The 23,726-nt window shown below is 35.3% G+C and overlaps 1 protein-coding gene across 4 annotated transcripts in view; it reads right to left on the reverse strand.

Moving 5' to 3' along the window:
• Positions 1-23,726, reverse strand: part of UNC13C (unc-13 homolog C) — a 217,713-nt gene that overhangs the window by 101,259 nt on the left and 92,728 nt on the right. For all 4 annotated transcript variants that reach the window (XM_054836497.1, XM_054836499.1, XM_054836500.1 and 1 more), the window contains 4 exons: positions 18,510-18,581; positions 15,266-15,485; positions 9,921-10,148; positions 6,960-7,101 (listed from right to left, as the gene is read on the reverse strand). In XM_054836497.1, coding sequence (XP_054692472.1) covers positions 6,960-7,101; positions 9,921-10,148; positions 15,266-15,485; positions 18,510-18,581 — 662 coding nt within the window. The remainder of the gene's footprint in view (positions 1-6,959; positions 7,102-9,920; positions 10,149-15,265; positions 15,486-18,509; positions 18,582-23,726) is intronic.

A 23,726-nucleotide genomic window follows, 5' to 3' on the forward strand; every position in this document is an offset into this window, starting at 1 on the left:
AGAGATCTGCACCCAGTGTTAAAATAACAACAACTGATACTGTGTTACTTTCAGTAAAGAAAGAAATGCAAATGAATGAAGAAGGTGGTAAAGAACGCATGGAGACTAATTTTACACTCTGTCAAAATGAAATACATTCATCCTAACAGCATTCTTTTCTTGCAGTCTTCAGTAAAAACTCTCACATCCACTAACAAATTTGCTACTCTGAATATAGTTAGTCTAGATGGAGAGGGTTTGTTGTTTTCCCCCTACTCTAGAAAAGTGTTATTTCCATAACTTAAATAATTTTTTCCGATAAAATACACTTCATGAAATACTATAAGCAATCAGCAGGCAAATTAGGCTGTCAGAGATGTAGAAAATGAATTTGACTGACAAGCTTTTGCAACATCTTCGCCTGTTCACTTCCAGTTTTGCACATTTTGTAGCTTACCATTGTTTTTCTAAAACAACTTTTAACCAATCATTTTGCAAATGAGTAGTCTAAAAATCAGACATATGCTACTTTTAATTAGAGCTCCAAAGAAGTGGAGAAAAATCTTTCCTGTCACAATAAGACAGACAAATCTGTTTAGAACTGGTCTTGTATTTCCTGAGCACTCAGCAGACTAGTTCAAGAGTAGACAGCTAGTGGTAGAAAAGCTTTGAAGAACTTGTACTCTAACAGAAAAAAAACCCTGTTCAACGCCACAGGTAATGACCAAGTTCTTTTTAAAAAAATACCCTCAAAAGTGTAAGAACAAAGACATGTAAAAAAGGGAAGATTATACTAATCTTGCTCCAATTTTGCAGCTGGGATAATGATTCACAGACTGATTAAATCACTCTACATGTATCTTCCTTACTTCTCTCTCGTAGTGCCCATCCCTCCTTTTCAAAATGTACTTAGCCATTTCTTCTCCTGAAGCACTAGCATGCATTTTTATTCCCAACAGTGGTTAAAAAAACCCAACAAAATGTGAGATAAGTTTCTTTTATAAACATTTTCTTTGCTCTCCAATGAGGATTTCCAAGATCCAAATACTATTCACCTACTTAACTTTCCAGAAATGTCAAATCCAGACCAACATGACTCGCCAAAGTTCCAGAGAAGTCACTCTGGTTGTTGATGGACAAACCTGAAGATTGTTTAATTTTTTCTCAATAGGCTACGTCATCTGAAGACTGCCAGCCTGCCTCTGTAAGAGCACTTGCTAAAGAATCACTGCGGTCTACTGTAATTGAAGTACATAACCTTTGTCTTTTGCTGTATTTTGTTTTCAGTTTCTTTCTCTGGTAGCTTCTTTTTGTTTAGCCTGTTACAAAAGTACCTGAATTCTTTTTGGACACACACTCATTAAGGCATGTAATGAAAACAGGATACGTACCACTTTGTGATATTAACCATAATTACACTTATTATTCATATCATTATTTCAGATGAATATTGCTTTAGTTGTAGACCATATACGTTAGTTGTCTTCCACAAATGAAAGGAATACGTTTTTGAATATAATATTTTGTTCTTTTAAGTGCTATATTCATTCAGTGAGTCAACACTGACTTAATTGGAAAACAAATAAAAATCAAAGTGCCACCTGGCTACATGAACTATGTATGCGAAAAAGTAGTTCAAAATGTAGCAGAGATTAAAAAAAACACATAGCAAATGACCAATCATTGTTTTTTGTAACCCCCCATACAAACAAGCATAAGGAATACATTTTCTATAGCAGGTAATGCACGTAAAACAATCCAAGAGTTGAACCTTGCTAAATTCTTAATGTTATTCCCTTATACTAAAATATCTTGGATGCCGTATGGTCTAGATCGGGAATGGAAAGTGATAACAGAGATTTTGTTCTAAAAATGCAAAGAAACCATGCAGTCATGGAAGATAGTAGTAGAATGAAGTTCAGGAAGCCATTTATTGCTATTATTACCCTCATGTTCATTACTACCATTACTGCAAGCCAGAACCAGACACATCCATGGCATTCGTATGAGACGTCTGTCCACTCTGTTCTTAAATGTTCAGAGAAAGCTCCACAGTCTCTCAGGAAATCTACCTATTCCAGTACTTCACTAGCCCCACAGCTGGCAGTCTTTTTCTGCAGTCTGATTTAAGCCTCTCTAAATGGAATTTATTCCTATTACTTCTCGTTCTACTGCAATGGTAAGCATGAAAATAGATTATTCCTTTTTGGTTTGCAGGAGAAGGGATGTGTTTAAAGACGTCTTTACCTCCACTACTTGTTTCTTCTCTAATCTGGACAGTTCCAAATCTTTAACAGTGTGGTGATGGGCCATGCTTTCTGATGAACTAGAATGAGATTAATTACGTCTTTTCTTGTATTAGTTTACTGTGTTATAGGAAAAAGTTTGTATAAAATTAACCTGGATTGACAGCACTTTGGGGGGAAAAAAAAAATTAGACCAAACATGCTGTACTGTGAAACTGAAAAACATTATGGCTGAACAGACACTTTATCATTTGAATTGGTTCTTAGAGGTGTTCTGCTCTCTTGTTTTGGGCTGAGGCTGTGAGATACAGTTATTTTAATTAGTGGGATCTGTCTCAGACTTGGCTGCTTACTGAAGAATTTTTAGAATGGATAAATCCAGTAAACTAATCTGCAGGTTTCTATTACCCAATTGGCATTGTGTAACATAATTCTCTGTTATATAGTCTTGCTTTTGAAACAATCCTTAAGCTGTTTCAACTGTTCTCACAAGACTGTGTTTAGATATCACTGGAAACTGGAACACCATTTAAACAGTTAACCAAGCCTGTTGTCTTCGGGTACAGTGAAGATTATACTTTTTACAAAGTTCAGTTGATCAAGAATGTATAAAATGACAGCAGGAAAGGACTTTGGTAAGGTCCTCTTGTATTTATTTCCATGGCTGCATATAGTAAGTATTGCTTTAAATGAATCCACAAATCACTTCTTTGCAGTATAAATAAACTTTGTGAGTGCTGCTTTCTAAGGTAATTCTAAGGAAAAAACATCCACAGCTGGATGCCTGAAATAGCTGCCAAAAATTCTCACTTCATCAGAAATTCTAGACTGAAATATCTGACATATGAAGCAGTTGAACAGCTTCTCTGACCAATACAGAGGCTTTAACTGTCATGGTCTCTAATCTACATCAATGCTGTTTGGTGCTAGAGGACACTTTTCCCCAGTATTATCTGCTAAAATATATAGCAGTAAGAATTATCAGCAACATTCTAGTTGTTTGAACAAGTAGGTTGGTTTTTTTTTTCTGCAAACAATTGTAAATCTTCTCTCTATTGGATTTTATATCTGCATTGATATTTTCAGTATATCACCAGGAAATCATCAAGAATGTCAGAAGTCAGACAAATTCTAATGGTTTAGTGATGATCGAGTGGTAATCATAGTCTTCAAAAACCCCTTCTCATTGGTCTAATTTAAGTAAATGAGATCAAATGTTTTCATGCTTCAAAAGGATTAAACCATATGGTGGTCTAGTGACAGCCAAAATAGAATAAGTAATGTAAAATAATCATCCAATTATATGAAAGACTGCTGATTTATACAACTAACTGTATCTGAGGTGTTGATGAGTGGTCAGAGGAAACGTGATACCTGCAAAATCTGCAAGGCAATTTGGAGATGCGTACTTGCTAGACAACACTGCCAGAAAAAAGCAGATCTCTATATTCTTCCTTGTAACTAAAAAATAAAAATGCAGTCCCTTTTCCTACATCAGATGCCACACTCAACTGGAAGAGTGAAGGTGACAGATAGCTGCAAGACTCTTCCTTTGTTCTGACATTGAAAAAAACCCTCCTATCACTGATGTTTTATTGAAAAAATAAAAACTGCTCCGTTACCTCCTTTCTAATAATGCCAATAGAAAGAATCAAAGCTCTTAGCACCTACATTACATCCATTAAAGGAACATCTGCTGGCCTATTTACTTCTCTGTCTTGTGCACAAAAAACCCTAGACATTTCAAGGAAAGTTGTATTCTTCCTCTGCTAGGGAAGGTTTTTTGGTTTTTTGTTTTGGTTTTTTGGTTTTTTTTTCTTTTCTGAGATGCATGCAGCTGTATATAAGTTCTACTTTAGTTATGGTTTATGAGCTCCCATGTTAAAATCTATGCCTGTATCCCATTGCCATTTAGCAGAAGATTACATTATGTTTTGTTAGAAACCTTCATTCTTTGCTTACCGTACAATTATATTAGGGTTATGTGTGATTCTGCAAACTAGAACACTGGCCTCACACTATCTGCTATGGCAGAGCAAACGCACAATGGGGAGCCAATGTTTTTTCCAAGTCCTTGTTTTGGAACAGATGGGGAAATTAAATGAATGTTTTGGTATTATGAGTAAATATATGATTGTACGATTTTGAGATATATTTTATTTCTGCAATTTATCATTTAGGAGTTATAATGATGATTACTATTTGATTTTAGACTATCAAATATCACTAGTAGAGCCTGATTTGAATGAAACTTCCTGAGTCAGTGAAATAGTTATATTGATCTACTTTAGAATTAATCTTGTGGTTAAATATTTATAGTTTATTTAATACACTTTAGAAATTCTCATATACTTTCAATTGAAAACCAATGGATTAAATAAGTTAGGGAGATAACTTTATCAAGTGCTATAAAAATGATTGAAAATGTACTCAGTTCAAAGCAGTTACTCAGGAGATTTATGCTATAGTAAGGTTTGGGTTTTTTTTTATTAGCGTTATTGCTAGAGGACCAGATGATAGTAATACTTAGTGCTGGGTGAAAAAAAAAATAATTTTCAAGTTTCCAGGGATTTTATGGTAGCCCTGCTCATATTTTTGAGAAAATACATTTAAAACTTCATACCAAATTTGCTGAATTACCATTCAACTTTTGAGACTATGCAATTCATACAATTAAATGCAAGAAAGTAATTCATCTCCTCCCTTTGGTTACTCACAGTCATTCAATGAAGTATGACACTTCAACTGTTACTGGAGTAACACAAATAACTTGAAAAGAAAACATTATCTGTATAGGGGAAGCCTGTAAAAAGTTTCTGAGTGTGTGTTTTCTCTGAATTAACTATTCATTTCTAGTACTGGCCTTTGAATCTGAGAAAGGAATGGGCATGCATTGTTTAATATAGTTGGATTACCTAGTACAGTTTTTAGACAAATAGAAATGGCATCTTGGGTCATACCTCTTTCAAACTCACTAGTGAAACGACAACCTCCTCAACAATAAGGCAGCAAATTTTAGTCAAAAAACAGGGAGGAGAACATAGCTGTTGTGCTACATAAGAAGGTCACCTCTCACGTTATGATGCTGCATCTTCTTGAAGAAAAGAGAGCTCTTATTTCAAATGCCTGAATCCAAACAGAAATTGTTTCCATGGTTTATGTAGATAGGAATAATGACAACTGATGTCTTCCTTCTGGGAGGAAAGAAACTAAACAATGTTATAACCGGAAGTATTTTACATTGTGGTGAGTGGTTGTTTTGAGATTGTCTGTTGCAGACAGTGACTAACTAGAGATTCTGAATCCTGACTGGGCAGTCTGCAGGATCCTGAGCTGTTCTGCTGCTGCTTCATAAATTCAGCGTTGCTTATAAAAATGTCACATCATTTTTATCGTTAGTGATACAGGGTTTCATCAAGTTGTATCAAATTAATACCCAGTTTTTAATAGCACTGTTAGGCATAAACACATTAGACTTTTATAATGTGGTGCCAAAAGGTTAGACTATTATAATGTGTCAAAAGTTTGCATATATTTTCAGTAAAAATGCAAATAAAACTGTTGTATTTAACATATACTGAAACTGTGTATCCTTTTTAATTATTATAATGTCTTTTCATAATTTATTATAGTAGTGTTTTCAACACAGCTTCCATAAAATACCTAACTTCACGAGATAATGCTGTAGTAGTGCTTTCAGAGTAGACTGGAACTTTTCCGAACAATTTTAAAAATCTGCCTAAATAAACAGCTCTCAGTTAAAATTTTCCAAAGAAAATTTAGGGTTTATATTAGCTTTCAGAATCCTTAACTGATTTTAATGATAGTAGTTAAGTGCACATCATATACTGCAGCACATATTAATCAAGCTGAGAAAAGTAGTCATGCAGAAATACTTTTGTACACACAGAGCGATAACGCTGAGCAAATTGTTACTATTATCAGATCGGTCACATTCTCAGTCAGGAATGTGTTGTATCCTAAGGCAATATTTTCAGGAAAGGAACAGCATAGTACCTGTGAATTGGTATTTTCTGTACTGTAACAAGTCTTTCTGAAACAAGTTCTAGGAATATTGCCAGAACTAGAACTGACATGAAATCGTATTCAAACCTTAGTCAACATATTACAGACTGAAACATCTACTGTGCAGTCAGGGTTGAACTTCCGTGATATGCTGACACCAAACTATACCATATTCAGTTCAGAGGCTGTGGCCAAAGAAAGGAGAGAGGAGGATCATCCCTCACCCTCCACATCAGGCTTCTGGACAACACTGTCTTGGAAAGGATAGACATTACAAACAGCCCAGCCACACAAGTTACTATCAAATTCCCCAGTTCCACCTAGGAGAATTGTAATGTTGAATAAAAACACATTTAAATTGCATGGTCAGTATCTGAGAAATAGGAAGGAATTTATAATGACAACATTTGGTATGTAACGTCAAAGTCTGAAAACTGTTACTTAAGTTCCCTAAAAAATCAGAATAAATAGATGCCACCAATAGGTCCCCCAAAAGACATAATTATGAGCTGTATGACTACTATATGATAAAGTCACAATAAACTTCTATGCTTTGTACATTCAGAACTTGCTAATTTATTAATGCTAAGAATATGCATAATATAGACAATAAATATTTTCAAATTAAGTAATTATTTCACTTGGTAGCATTATATTACCTATAAGTAAGTTAAAAAAGCAAGAAACAACAGTATGTCCTATACTTACAAATAGAATTTTTCATCCCATACTGGATTCAAGTTTCCAAAAATAGTCTTTGTTCTCCGCTTGGTTTTGCCAACTTGCACAGTGACATATGGGTCACTTGAGCCAGTTTTGTCCTTAGCCTGTAAGCCCTGAGCACAAAGAACTGCAACAAAAGGAGAGAAATGTGCTTTAGCCCTCATAGCCTTCATTGCCAAGAAATAAATGAGACAGTGACCACAGCAACAGGAAACAAACTGTTTCAGCCCTCAAACTGAGGGCTCTTGAAACAAAGGATTCTGGATGAATTTTCCCAGAGTCTGTTACTCTGGAGATAGACAAGGCTTGTCTAACTGCCCTTCTGGACTGTATAAATTTTACAAATATGGATTAATAGAGTAATAAATTTAAAGATTCACTAAAGAGCACAAATGAAATACTTTTCTTGCCATGCATAATTCAGACACTTCTCAAACAACTTAATCAGCATGGCAAGTAATATGATGTTGTCGTGTAACTTGGCTTGATTCTAATAATTCCCTAAAATTTCCATTCTCCCCCCCCCCAATAACTAATTATTTCAAAATTTTTTACAAAGACCCAAACTAAAATTTCCAAAACTTTCAAAAATCTGCACTGTGGATTATGAAACTAAACATGGGGGACATGGTTATGAGTTTGTTTTCCTCATGTGAGACATGAGCCATGAGGATTTTCAGAATACTTCCTGTTCTATCGCAGACAGGGTGACAGTTCAGATCAATTACCATTAACTGTTTAGGTATTTGTCAGCCTTTCTGACAGTTAATGTGGGTGTATAGTTAATGTATATGCATTTTGTGGCAAATATAAATACACACAATTTGATATTCCATCATAATTCATAAAACTGAAAAGCAGAACTGTCAAATAGCAGCCTACCAAACCCAGAGAACTGCAGCTAAAACACTTGCCACAGCTCCTAGCATCACCAGAGCTTGGTTTTATTATTTTGCACATATTATTTAAACCATCTCAGTGGTAACATTTAGTTAACATTCTCTGATGTCAACCATTTTGGATAATGAAGGTCCCTCAGTGTGCTCAGAAAAATGATTACATAAAAATGTCACCTTCTTACTCAGCAGATCAGCTCCTGGAGTGTGTTCAGTCATATCTGCTGACTTCAGTGAAAAATTAAAAGTAAGTTTCTGGTTTTTTGTGGGTTTGGGTTTTTTTTAAATTTCTACATCTCATTCCTGAAAAGACTAACTCTTAGGAATGAACTTTAACATATTTTGTCTTCCCCATTCACTGTAAATCCAAAGGGAAATTTTTAGAAGGCAAGGAAGTATCCCTCTCCTATCTATGCAGGACAAGCCCATCTAGTTGAGGATGTCTCTGCTCATTGAAGGGGGCTGGACTAGATGATCTTTAAAGGTCCCTTCCAACCCAAACTATTCTATGATTCTGTGAAGCCAGACTCTTCTGGCAGGACAGGTTTCCCAGAGAAAATGTGGAATCTCCATCCTTGGAGAGTTTCAAAACCAGCCTGGACAAAACCCTGAGCAAGCTAATCTAACTTTGAAGTTAACCCTTCTTTTAGCAGAAGGTTTGAATATGCTCCAGAAATCCCTTCCAACATCACTTCCTAAATTATTCTATGATTCATTTATAAGGTCATGGTTCTACAGAATTCAAGTCAGTATGAATTTTACTTCTAAGAGAGAAAAAAGAAGTCATTCAGCAACATAAGTGAGTTTTGTATCAACACTAGAAAAGTGATGTTTACCCAGCAGATAGAGTTTGAAAACATTTGCACATTGGCTGAGCAACTAGCTAAAATAATGCCATCTATCTGCTCAGGGTCACTTGTTTCATAAAGAGTAGTAAAGGACAGTTCTGTATTTTTTTTTAACTGTGTGCATGTGTTTGATCTTACAGAGAATATATGGAAAATATCTTGTAAAATATGTTAGGAAAATTACCATATGTACAGGTGTGAAACATCAGACACCAAGAACTGATTTAAACAGACCTTTTATGCAAGTTACTGTTAAGTAGTGAGAAAAATGTCTGTGTTACTTAAGTATACATTATAGTTTATTTTAAAAATATAGTTTCTGTTTCACTCATTTTTTTCAAAACTGACTAGTAAAAGCTAAAAATAAGTTCCTAAAGTTTATCTCCTTATCCCCCCTAACAGGAATAATGCAAATCCCGGAGAAAGAGAAAATATTTAATTTACTTTTACTATCAGAAGAGGGCTTATTATTTTTCATCACATTAAAACAAAATTGAGGCTAATTTAGATGTGAAATCTAACCAGAGTCCTCTAATGTTTCACTTCACTGCCTTTCAATGCTTTGGTCTCTAGTCCAATACCACATAAAGTCGTTAACCTGTGTAATCAGCTGAGCTTTTATTTAGATTTTCTGTGTTGAGGTTTTAGTTCAAAACCTGAAATGTCAAAGCCAGAGGACCTGGAAATCTTTATGCACAACCAGCTTAATGCAGTTAGAAGCAATCTTGAGTACGTTTGGGTGCACAGGTTTCCCTGGCTCAGCATCACTAAACTGGAACACACCCTTAGTCAAGCCACAAGAATGGATGATGAGTTTCAAACCACTGGGTAGGTCCGGAATTGCAAGTTGCAGTGTTCTTAGCGTTACAGTCATTAAAACCATAAACACAATTATGAATTTTAAATCTTGCAATTGGTCACAAAAATTTCAGCCCTAAACCAGGAGGTATTGGTAGGAGGTAGAGAAGACAAAACAAGACCATTTACTTATCTTCCTTCCTAGAACAGTGGATTATAACCTAGTTTTGCCAACAGCTGTAACTTAAAACTCTTCCAGCTAGCACGCTATAAATTCAACCATTTACAGATGCACCAAGTACGCAACTGAACACACAGTTCCGGCTCTAATTACAATAAACCTTATTCCCAAACCAGGAAACTAAGAAAGAGCAAGCTCTTAGAGCAAACAGAGGAAAATTTACCTGTGATGGTTATTTTTGCCGACCATTTGGATGTTCCATCCAAAACACTTTGTTTTGCTGCTTTTGTATATTGTACAAAATCTTCTTTGGAAATGTTAAACATTTCCTGGATCACTTCAAACACCTCTGGTCTATTTTTCTCTCTAATCTTCATTCTTTCCTTCATAGCACTAATAATATTCTGTGTTTTATCTTCTGCACCATGTTTGGAACTTTTCTCAGCAGCTCCTGAAATGAGAAAAAAAGGTCAATACTTTTATTAAACAGCTGCTATCTTAGTTCTTTTTCTCCTCTAGTCTTCAGCCAATTCTTGGTCCTGTAGTACTCCAAGGAGATGTGTGTTTCATCTAGACAATATCAAGCCTTTTACATTTATTCTTTGTGATACCTAAAATTATCAATTGATTTAGTGTAAACATGACAGGTTAATATTCAACTTCAATCAGGTATGTGTTATACTTAGAAATACACATTGAATCAATACTATTCAGTATTGATCAGTACTGTGAAAACATCTGAACATGTAGCTTTTTTTACATAATTAGGCATATTGATTCTTCCAGAAAGGTGTGTAGAAGTGTTCAATATCTGGGTCTGTCTGCTCTGCCCTTTGTCTCTGCTACTAGCTAAATTTCAATAATGCATATGTGAATAATTCTTCAAATTATTTCTTAATTCTTTTTCTAAGTCAACATGATATAACAATATTTTCATTTCTTTCTCTCTCTCCTTTTGGAGTAGGACGGTACAAGAAACCATACTAAAAACTGAAAAATAAATAGAAACTGTATTTAAACCGATAATGTTTCCACCTCATTTTTCAGAGAATTTTTAGTTTGACACTAAGGAAATGAATCTAAACTCAAAGCCACTACAGCTTTTATTAGTTAAAAAAAAAAAAAATTATAAGGAGACTATGCTGTTACAGTTTTTATTCACAGTTCTTCTGGGAGAGCAACATTTTTCATTCTCTCTTATTTTCTGCCCTTCCTTAAAAAATACAGATACAACAATATAATGAAATTATAAGCCATGGACATAATCTGAAGAGCAATAACTTATTCCTGTTGAAAACCCTGCTGATTTTTGAGACAGTACAGATAAAATTGGAATATGCATTAAAAAGCAACTTCCTTTAAGTTTTACTGAAAAAACAGCATAGCCTTCAATTTATATTAAATTATTTATTGCAGCTATTTTTACATCCTCTATTTGTGACAGTCTATCAACAGCTGTATTCATGCAGTATTGACCAGACTAATTAAGAAAATATCATAACTTATATTGCACAGAAGTTACAAGCTCCTTTTACCCTAGGGACTGATACAAAGTCAACATGATTGAAATCAATTCTGATTTAATATTGCACTGACTACTGGAAAGCAATATCTTGTTGAAGATGAGAGGTCTAATGAATGTACTACTGATTTTTTTAAAACCTAATTTAGAACAAGCTTAGATATTGACCTTAAAGCACTTGAGCTGTTAATTCGTTTCTACAGTCTACATTAGCAATCATTACATATTTAAAAAAAAAAAAAAATCACAGAAGCTTGGAGGCCATATGTCCTAGTGACTATGAGATGGCCAAAAAGATGACTGTGATAAAAACTGGTTAACCACATTCACGTCATTTTATGATATTGTTAGCATCAGCCTTCTTAGAGATTTAACCAACTACACTGGTCAATTCATTTTTTCAATGGAACGTTAAATATTTTTAACAGAAATAAAACAAGGATGTGAACTTCATATTCAAAGTAGTATAATATTCAAACTCACTGAACAATTAATCTGTTGCAAAAAATATGACAGGATGCTCAAAAATATTTGCACAGTAATGTGAAGATCAGGATTCCTTAGGTGGTGAAGTATTTTTTATCTGCAGTGTGCCTTCTAGAGGTTCACTCTTTCAAGACTCGGTTGTTCAAAGTTTCCAAAGTGTTTACACCACACTTGTCTGCCAATCCTATTTGTTTTTTGCAGGTTCTCTCTCAACCTTATCATTTATATACTGGTAAAAATTCTTCAAAGGCAATATGGTGCTCTGACCCAATTATGGTTTTTTGGGGCTGGTGATATGGGCCAGGGAACCTCTGGGCTGGGTTTTTCTTCAGAGAAGCAAAAAGGAAGACAAAAAGGATACTTTTACTTTGTATACGTCTTCTGTAGATTTTCAGTTTTAGCCAAGATTGAACTATTACAGGGATGGATATCTCTCTCACGTCACCTGCACAGTTGTGGCACCCTGAAAGGCAGCTCAGCTCTTCGAAAGTTAGCAGCAGCTTATTTCCTTGACAGTGGGAAGGGTGGAACAGGAAGAAGCGTGGTCAGCACATAAATATCATGTGGAGGTCTTTCACCACACAGGGAAAGGATGACTAATTTTGTGTGGTAATAACAACTCAGTCCCTCCATGGAGGCAAGGCAACATAAGCACTTGGAATCAGTTCCCGTACTCTTGTTCAGAAGGAAGTGAACTGTGACCAAATTGGAGGTCATGCAAACAGAAATACAAAGGTATTATACTCAGACCTAACTGGCTTGAATGTTGTTTTCCAGTGTGTACAGCGACACGAGATTTCATCACTTTTAAGAAGCCTTAGAAAGAATAATCTCTCTAACCATTCTCTATTATGAGAAATCATGGGCTAGATGAAGATTGCAAGAAACTTGTGACCCTGATATTGTCAGGGACATGATCTTGGATCTTGCTTTTCTCACGATGCTTTTATAACTGAGCAGAAATAGCTTTACTAACATGAATGCGACACTCTCAAATAGCAGAAATACATTTAAATGCTATACTTTATATATGCTAGTTTCCACAGGCATCTCAGGAAGTTTTCATTTTTTACTCTGCAAACTTCTGCAGGAATGAGAACACAAAGACTTAACTGCTGTTTTCTCTGATAAAAATTAATCTAAATAAGGATTAAAATTAAAGCTCAGATCTAAATATTCTAAAAATCAGGAGTGATTGGATGTGAGGTATCTCTCTAGAATGTGCCATTGATCTGTGTTGTGCTGTACTTAGTAGAGTGCACTACAAGACAGATGGTTCATGAGACAGAAATAAATGCCCTTGCCATATCAAACTTCCTATACAAAAACCCCTCCCAACTCCCTCTCATGTAGTTCAAAAAGGGACTGAATGGCATGCAGTAATGAGGTTGGGAAGCCTGGTGGAATAGAGGAGGATTTTCACCAATGTTTGGTGAGACAAGAACCACCCAACGAACAGCAACAGAAAGGTTCCTCCAGACAGGAAGGTGTGGTTACGATGCTCATAACCATTTGAGCTTTGCAATACTTCATTACACTAATGTTAAGGTGTCTCGTACATGTCTCACTCATGCAGTGAATCAATCTTGATTTTCTTAAATTAAAAATATTTCTGAAACAATGCATTAGAACATGATATGCTATTGTTAAGTTCCCAGAAAGAAAACATCCCCTTCTGATGGAGCAAGTTTCAGCTATGCTTTATTTCTAGACCATTATGTATGTAATTATGATAGGAGAATTCCCACAACACTGTATAGAATACTTGACACTCTGCCACAGAATACAATCAGCATTTTCAGGGAACAGCAGATGAGAGTCTTAGCAAAGTAGCTCCAAATCCAGCGATAGCCCGATTCATTGAAGAACATGCCGAGAATAAGCTTCAGTTAGATCCACTGTGATCCATACAGATTTGTTTTGAGGCCCTCCTACAAATGAATCCTACATTCCATTTTGAGAATATCAGAATTAGTTCAATGTCCCTCCTCCATGTTTTCTTCTTCCTGTACATAAATAGTGCTAAACAAGATGTGCGTAAGGGGAGAGAATAAATTTAGGAAAGCTATTTCTACTTCCTACTGCCTCCATCAACTCAACGAGCAGTCACTTGGCAAGTGACTTGCATACATCCTGTTGCCAGCAGAAGTACAAGCTCATTATTCTTTTAACTCATTTTCATGCCTCTAAGTGCAAGTAACATAAGCCAAGTGATTCCTAGCAAAACTAGGATGTCAGATGACTACCTGAGAGATCAACAGGCTGATGTGCAATTAATTACTTTTAGCTAGTCTTAAAATGTACCTAGAATGAAATGGGACAATTAGTCAATAAGAATGAACAGGAAATGACATTATGAAAGCCTACCTTCTTTTGTTACTCTCCAGGTAACAGAAGTTATTTGCACTTATTCAAGAAGCTGCTCATGAGTATCTATATACACTTTTGAAAACTCATCACCGATCATATTAATGCTGCAAAATATACTTTTATAATATTTGATTTTCAAAGCAAACATTCTTTTCTCACTTGTGAAACTACGTCAAAAGCTTAGCTGTCAAACACAGCCCAGTTTCAACCATAGTGCAGAATCACAATTAGGAACATTTAAGCAGTTTGACTTAGAAATTTGTCATTGATTTATGCTCCGTGGGGTCACTTTCTCTGGGACATTGTAATTAGTTCCTGAACAACACAAATCTTGAGAATCGGTCCCTTGTGACAGCTCCTCACATAAAGAACACAGTGGGAAGAAAGACGACCTGACTGGAATATCTACGTACTTTTCCTACATGTAGAAGCTACGTAAACCCTCAGGAACATATCAACAGTGAACAAAGTGAAATAACTCCAGAGTTGTAAAAGCTCCTCCCATTCCAAAATCAGAATATCAGAAAGTTTGCAGGTCTTGATTTTCTATTGCTTAGAATCTTGTGTAGTAACTGTGTTGTAATATAAGTATGGTTTAAATGCACCTCAGATATTTTTGGAGGAGAATGCATGGTGGCTGGAATCAATTTGGCTGATGAAAAAGCAAACAAGGTTGTTTCACCTTAATTCTAGTCCCAAAGGACTTCCTGAGTAATATTTTTTTCCCCTTACAGATACATGGTTTGGCATTTTGGAGGGACAAGACCCTATTTACTCTTTCATATTCTTGTCTATTCTATAGCACATTAATATGACTGCAATACGTATTGGAGGGGTTTTTTTTAATCTTTGCTTTGACATTTCTTGTGTTCTGAGTTAGATAAAGCAAAGAGGTTTTATGTCATGTAACAAATTGCTCTGAGTGTTGCCATAGGCAGTAGAAAGTAAATAATATACTGATGCTACCAAACATTATTTTGTAACTGATCAGCAAAATTCAGCAAGTTCCAAGGACAAAAGCAAGGTATGTATTTCATAAAGTTTCTCACTAGGTCCTCAGCCAATGAACATCAACATGCCTTCACTGGTTTCTGATAATCTGGCCCCTCATTTCAGGAAATATCCGAGTGTACACACAAAATCAAAAGGTGTGAAGTACTGCAAAGCTTTAGCTGTCAGGAAATACTCACTCTGCAAACAGTCAGCATTTAGGAGGTCTTGGCACTTCTCATGGCATTTGACACCGCATTCAGTGCATCTCATGCCTTGTCTGGCTATGCCCCAAAGTAGACCTTCACATTCATAACAGTATGTGGGAGTTGTAGCTGTCCAAACTTCGAAGTTGTGAGGTGTAGTTGATGATATTGGATAGATCAAAGCCTGCAATGTCTTCTTGAAGACATGTATTTTCTGTTGGGTAAGAAAAAATAACAATCAAGACTTCAGTTGAAGTATTGTTTAACACAAGCAAACTGGAGCTAAAGTACACGTCATTACACTTACAATACTACAAAATATCAGAATGTACATAAGAAGTACGAACTAATTCACTAAATACTGATTTACTCATTTTGCCTTGCACTTTGAAGACAAAAGAACCCTGGATGACCATTTTGACTGATTAGAGAAATAAGAGAGTTAAGTTGAAATCAGGTCAGTCAATTAACAGTGTCCCCTATATATTTTTTATATTTTGAAGCAAAAATTAAAAAAAAAAAATCATTAATGTTACATTCACTGGTGCATTTTAAGTAATTACCTAACACATTACTTCTGAATATTTAAATACTTCCTACAGGAACTTAGACACAATGCACAAAATGTACTTTGATTATATACAGTGCTATCCTTTATTTAGTATCTATATAGTCTCCTCATCAAATAAAAGTGGGCCAATTTTATAGTTCCATTTTGTCTGTATTCCTATAATAGCATACTCACTACTTCCTTGTTAAGCACCAAGATGCTTTTTACCTATAAACAAGTGATCCGTACCGTCCAAAATCCACACCCATTTCTTGGACTGTTTTGCCTTAGGACCCATGACCGGTTCTCGCAGGAGGACAGTTATCAGCTGTTCACTGATTAGTACTGCAAACAATCTGAATCTCAGCTCCTTAGTGCTTAATAAGGTGAAAACAAAGTAGTCCCTGAAGTTTTGTGTATGAAACATAGGCTTATATGGCCACAGTGGTCTAGAATTTCCATACTGAATCTAATCAAGCAAATAACCTGCTTCCATCAGAGTCACTAATATTCCCTCCAGAAAGAGTTCAGGGAGAGTAAAAACCAGAAAAGCCTTAATCAGAGGAATAACGTGCCCAAAGGGGATTTTCTTCCTTAACTCTCATCAGTGATTGCACTTCATCTGGTTTTGTGGAGAGTATCCGGAGAGTTCTCTTACGCCTGAAAACGTCTGTTTTCAAATCTTGCTCTACTCAGTTTTGATGATGCCTTAGGGTATTAAGTTCTGCTGGCTACTTACAGAGCAAGTAGAAAAGTACTACCTTTCACTTGTTTTAAATGTATTGCAAGTGGTTTTACTGGCTGTACCATTACATTTATCCTTGAAAGAGTACCCACTTCCCTTTAATATCTTTAGTGAGGGCTGCAATGAGGCAGGGGTCTCTTATTCACCTCTTCTCTGAATTAGCCTTTTACATTTTCTCATCAAATGAACTTTTATGTATCTAAATTATATTTGTTGTGTGCCTTTGGACTTACGTTTTTGTTCAAAGATTTCTTAAGAAAATTTCTGGTACACATTTTTTCATATGGCCTGGTTCAAATGGAGGCCAAGGAGTATAATGGCATAAAAAGACATTCAACTTACTTTTCTCTTTCCATTTCTCCTGAACCATGGTTCATTAGTTTCTCCTGATTGACAGCAAACATTGGAGAAATATTTGCATGGAGCTGTCCACTGGGATTTGCTGCCTTCTTTTTTCCTCTGATCAGTACCACTTAAGTCAGAATCTATAAGTGCAGTCTAAATTATTCTTTCTTGTCCTGCATTTGTTGACAATTAATATTATGTCCCAAACTTGCACCTTTAACCCTCCAAAGTCACAGCCTGGTAGTTTTTGCATGAGAGGAGGCATGTAAATGAATAGTTGAACCTGTATTTATTGTCATAAAAAGTAGTAATACTTATAAATGCTTTATTTGTTTATTTAGTAGACATCTTTTAGTAAAGCATATGAAGTATCTTAGGGTCTTTTATCGAACAGATATTTTTGTAGCAGCTATAACATAGATAGAAAAAGTCTTTATTTTACACCAGCTGGATGGCATAAGTTTGTTCTTTATATTTTTCCCTCAGCCTTTAAGTTCTTTTTAAGATCCCACCATTCTCCTTCATTCTATCAACCTTTGTTCCTATTTTGAGATAGAACAAAATAACTACTGCTCCTACTGAAAGATCATTTCAAACACCAGCTGTTTCCTACCTCATCAATCTATCCCTGAGCACTACCGATTTGTTCCTTTATGATTACCATATAAGCATAGAAAGTTCACAATAAACCAGAGAAGAGTGATGGATGTGCGTATACTTGTGCTATGGGCTTCAGTTCCCAGAATATCTGTCAACGTATTCTGCTCTTCCTTTCTTCTACTATGGAGCTTAACAACAGTATGAGAATTCAACGCTTTTTTTTTTTTTTCTTCAGGGTAGGATATACTCTAGAAAACTATGTGTGCACTAGCAATTTAAGGAACACAAAAGAAGCCTTTATTTTTTCAAGGTAGTGCTTTTGCTTAGTTCAGCCATGCAAATCTGCTTGCATTGCACTTTAAGTATTCCTGAAGAAAATGGCATCTGTTTTGGTTTTGTTTAAAATAAATTTCTTTTGCAAAATATAAGTGAAGTCAATAATGGAAAACCACACCACACTGGTTTTACTAGCTATGAGAATATGATTTTTCCAAAAGATTTTCCTGGTCACCTCTTGTAAAAATTAAATATTTTGTTACTAGTAGGGGTGACATTTACAAAATCAAATAATGTCCCAGCCATCTATAAGGACTCAGAAAAAAAATAATAATCACAGAGAAACCTTCTTGCAGAGTGCTGTCATTTTAGTTATACTCATGGTGTGATGAAGAGAGACTGCAGGTAAAGCATGGTGCAGCTGGACAATTTAAAATAAAAGGTTTCTCCAAGTAACTATTTTGTAAAACAAAGGTTTCCTGCTTAATCTCTTCTGACTGTCATGGATGTGAATCAGCAGAAGCAAACCTGGTCTTGTCACTGTGGATCAGGCAGCAAATTCTGTTCAAGATCCCTGAAAGTTCCCACACAATAAATGGAATGCTTACACACTCAGTTTTATCCAGTTTGGAGTGTCTAAGGCTGAAATAACTTCTAAAGAGCTTGGAACAAAATTTTCTCTGTTATTTAAATGACTTAAACCTGCCATTGAAAACACTTACCGTTTCATCATTGTTTACAGAGGTCCGGATGAGCATGGCCATGGAAATACCAGATTTTCGAGCCGCAAGTGTCTGTTTAAAGCACATACAAAACTGTTAAAAATTATACTAGTAACTCCAATTGTTGAATCTAACAGAAGACAAGTAGTACTTGATTGTGCTATCAGATTTAAGCAAAACTGTAGGAGTTACAAAAACTTTTAGTTAATGTTTGCTGCACACAACTTTTAAGGTTTCAGTACATGATGCAAGCACACTTTCCATCATCATTACTGTTTCTTTCAGCAGTGCCTAGCTGAGCTGCCATTTCTAATATAAAACCTGTTATTCAGAGGTTTATGACTCAGTTTTTTTAAACCACAGGCTGTCACTGTTTTTCCGCTTTGCCAACCAAATTAATGTGGTACAGGGATAGGCATCCTGCCCTAATTTGGAAGCTGTCTGTGCCTGCAGCAACATGGGAGATTTTGCAATAGTCTTACGGTTCAAGTTGTCAGTCTGGGTAATTTTTTGTAACTCACTAAGCATTTTTAAATTGTGTGTATGTATATAAAATGCTACTTGTCTTAAATAAAAAGTCTTTGGGAAACCTGAAAGTATTTTTTTCCTTAAAGACAATATTCACTCAATACTATGAATAGCTATATGGAGAACTACTCTGGTTTTTGGAGGGAGAAAAAAGGATGGAACTCTGTCTTTTGCCCACATGATGTTAAGGGTATATGAACATCTCCCAGTTCTGAAGACTATATCCTTGGTTGTAGAGACAATCTTATTTGCTCTGGTATAGTACATACAAAGAAAGGTGCTCTAAATAAAGTATTTTTAATATACAACAAACAAGGAAATTTTATCTTCCTTACTGCAATATCCCTGTAATTTAAGTGGGCCCTTGAGAATTAATTAGAGACTATAATGATTAGAAGGAAAAAGACCCTGGGGAAATGAGTTCTGTATGTGTTCCAAATAATATTTCAAGTCTGAATATCACTTCTGCTATCAGTAGTCCTTTTGGCTTGACAGAAACAGATAAGACTTATTCCGTGGTACAAAATATTAACCACAACACTGCTATATTGCTGTCTTTTACCTGCAAAATTGGGTTCATGCATCCTTCCCCCTATTCTAAATCATTCCAAGTGTGCCTGTACACTTCTGCTTTATCTCTGTTCTTCCGCAATTGAGCATCTGGTTTGTCGTACATTGCTGCCCTCATAGTCTAGCAGCGTGAGGATGATCAGTTCTACCACCCACTAACCATAGGTCTGTTGTTGCCTTTGTTGTGAGGATACAGATTTTCACCTTCCTGTGAACCGGGTCTTCTGTAGTCCACCATTATAAAGCTATTAGAGCAAAAGTTTCAATGATAATTTGCATATGACATTCTTACTTTTGTGAAATATATATTGGTTCAGAAGCAATTTAGGTTTACATCAGCAGAGGAACTGCATCATTAATCTTTGGACGGAGAGACAATTCCAACTTCTTCCCATTTTATAATTTTAAACACTGACACAATTTAAATGGATTTTTTTAAATGTAGAGATATTAAGACTGTTAATTTTAATTCTAAATGTTTACTTTCCCCTGAGAACATACCCATTCAATTTTCAATAAGTTTCCCTTGATAATAATTAAACTTGAAGATAGACACAAAGTTATTAATCTTGTGAAACCAATTACATGTAGGGTAAGAAGTCATCTTTGGCACAGAAATATTTGATTTTATTCATCACTGTCCTATTACAGTTCATATGTGATGCAAAGAACACCCCCCTTTTTTTTTTCTTTTAAACTCTCAGCAGTTTACCAAGCCCATGCCATTAATTTGCTATCAGTTTCCCCACTCTGTTGTTAATATAGTAAATAATTCTGTTTGCTTCTCTGTGACCATCTGTTCTTTCTATTTCTGCAAATATGAGAAATTCCATTGGTGTGTGCCAGTGAGATTCACAAGGTGTCAGGAAAGATTAAACGGAGAACAAACTTTTTGTGACAACAACTAATGCTACAGGACCCACACAAAGTGAGAAGCGGCAAGCAAAAATGTGTTGCGAACATTAAGATGAAAAGAAACAATTTTCATAATCAATAGAGTTTTAGGTTTAAAAAGATTCTTTTTAAAAGCAACCATCTTCTGATCCTTCTTGAAACATAGGTTTCTTCTCAAAGTCTTGGAAAGTATCCATTTACATTTACTTGCCTGCAGTATGTCAGGTTTTACAGTTTTGACCTCTAATCTTCATGTCCCTTATACTTAGAAAGTGATTTGATCCTTTTAGGTCTAAAATCCACAGTCCTAGCCATTTCAGGCTATAGGCCAGTGTGGACTACTTGTCAGGGCAGAAATACAAAGGGCATAACGCCATTAACCTTGAATACAGGGTAGTGAACGGTACCATGTTCTGTCCTCCAGCAATACACCAGTCAAAGGGCATGAGCCAGCAGGAGAACTGCAGTTTCATGCTACCATTATAAGTCAATAAATACACTATTTTCTGTCAGAAAAAGGGAAGCAGGGAAGCAATTTTGACCCTGTCACGTGTCCCTGAGGCCCAGTTCTCCCAAGGGCTACTTCTGGAATAATGTAGGTTAACCATTTTGCTCCTTAATCAGAAACACATCTAAAATCGTAGTACAGTGTCCTATATAAAATAACTAAGCCTAATAGGAAACAAATAATTAGGCTGTTCTTAATATAGTGTTTGTTATGTTGGAAGGATAATAGAAGAAAGTGATATCTAGAGGGATTTTTGATAAACCAGTAAAGTTAACAGTCATTATGGATTAAATTTACAGGGATTTCAGTGAAAAAACTTACAAAGATCATCTCCATTTACGTATCACTGTCAGAATAAACTGCATCTTCAAGAGAAAGGCCATAAATAAAATATTTCCTTTCTAAAATACTGTAGTTGGTGATAATTCAACAGCTTGAAGCACTGAACAAACACATACAGTGTTTGTTCTTGTGGATGGAGTGAAGCAAGGAGGAGTGAGTATTTTGGAAAGAGGACGGGAAAAATGCTGCCAGACTCATTTATGGGAAACGAGGTGGCAGGTTACGAATGTAGCAAGAAGACTTTTTCCCCTACTGCTCTTCTGGTTTTTAAATAGTATCAAGGAAGAAAAGTAAGTGCAGCTAATCATCTGTAGCCCTCAGGAAGGAGGTCCAAATTGCCAGAGCATCAAAAGAACAGGGTGAGCAACAGGAACCTGAAGCCTTTCACTACTCTCCTTTAACAGGACACAAGACTTGTTCAGCAGTTTACACTTGCTTACCCTCTCAAACTGATGTTCAGATACTACCTCGTGTCTTTCCTTATACGAGAATTTGACCTGCAGATCTCTATGTAGGTACCATTGCATCATGAACATATGGACAAATTTATTTATTTTTAAAAAAAGATTATAAAGCAGAACATAATCTATTTAATTTTAAAATGTTTTTCCAAATTCCTGATACAGGATTTAAAATAACTCTGTTGTGCTCAAGTCCTTTCAGACCCCCTAATAACTTGTATCTACACTATCTTATGTATTACCTCCAAATTTGCCTTAGCAGCCTAAATAAATTAATTAATATAATTAGGAGTCATTCTAGCAAAAACATTGAAAAGTCATAACCATAAGTAAAAGAAAATTAGAGTCAAGCTACAATTAAATGTTAAATGAAAAATTGTGTGGGTGAAAACAGAGCCACCTGCCATGATAAAATAAAAGAAAGCTGTGGTTTGAGCAGCTAAAGTAGCAGGGAGGAAGAAGCAGTCAAACTAACACTTTGCAACTGTTCATGAATGCTGGCTGTGCCATTTAATACTCATTCCTCTGTTTTTACAGAGAGTTTCTGTTTTCCTGATCACCCTTTCCTTCACAATTTTTTTCTTTAAAAGAATCTAGAGACTGCTATCACCAGGAAAAATGTTGAAGACAAAATATTTGTTACCACTTTACAAATACCATTATATTTTTAATACAATGTAAAAGTTATCCACTAGACATAAATCTGAAAAAAAATATACTGTTTTCAGCGTTCAAAAGTTGCATGATTTCAGAAGTGTTTCTTTTTGAGCAACTACAGGTAATTTATCACTCTAGGGATCTCGACTTTATTATTTTGAAAGATAGATCTGTCTTTCAAAAGGGGAGGGAGAGTGACAGGAAGGAGGAGGAAATCACTTGAAAGGAAACAAGCTATTGTCTGAAATTATTTACCCCCTTCCCATAATTTTTTCTATTTAAAAAGCTGATGTCTGATCCTGAAATGTTCAGCAGAACTGCAGTGTTAAGCTCAGAAAACAGATTTAGAAAGGAAATAGCAACTCAACTATGCAATCATTACTGGACACCACTGTAATACCATTTATTTTTTCTTCAAATTTCTTTTTCATAACACAGGCATGAGAGCATGCCCTGTCTAGCCTCTAAGATCATTCTGAATATTAAGCCATTAAGTCAGAAATGGCACGAAAACAAAACCAAACAAGTTCATCCATAATTTAAGTTCCTCACAACTAATTCGTAATTCCTGGACTACACAAGTGTGAAATAAATGAATATAATCATATTATTGTGATTTCTATTTAGTAGAATTTTTTAAAAAACAAACCCACAAATAAACAAATTCTGTTTCATTATTTTAATGGTTTATCTATTTAATATATGGATATTAAAATATTTAATCAAATTTATCTATTAATGATTAAAGAAGTTAAGAAAATGGACTGCAAATAGCAATTTTAATGTAAAACAGTCCAGATATTTAGCTTTTATCTAATGATTCCTCTGACAATGCAGAATTGGTACAAGAGGATTTAAAAGTAAGGAACACTTTCAACATCTCTTTGTCTAGGTATGTAAGGCTGTTCAGTTCCACAGGGGAAGCATCACGACTGGGTCCTAAACAATCTGCTTGTATCATTAGAAAGGATATTTGGAATACATAGATAACTTTTTAACATAAACTTTTTCTAATAATTTTGGCATATATGATGCACAGGACAAGACATTCACATAAGGCAGAACTTCAATTTGGATTAAATTCTTGGTCATAAAATTCTATTTTCCAATAAAAGGTCAGCATAAAATATGACATTCATGAAATCTCTGAGTTATTACGAACATTTTAGAACATTTATGAGTATGAAAGCACTTACCATAGCCTGAAAAATCCAGCCGAGATAGGAAAGAAATTACAAAGAATATTAACAATTTGTC

Source organism: Grus americana, chromosome 10, assembly GCF_028858705.1.
Source record: "Grus americana isolate bGruAme1 chromosome 10, bGruAme1.mat, whole genome shotgun sequence".
Taxonomy (NCBI): Eukaryota; Metazoa; Chordata; class Aves; order Gruiformes; family Gruidae; genus Grus; species Grus americana.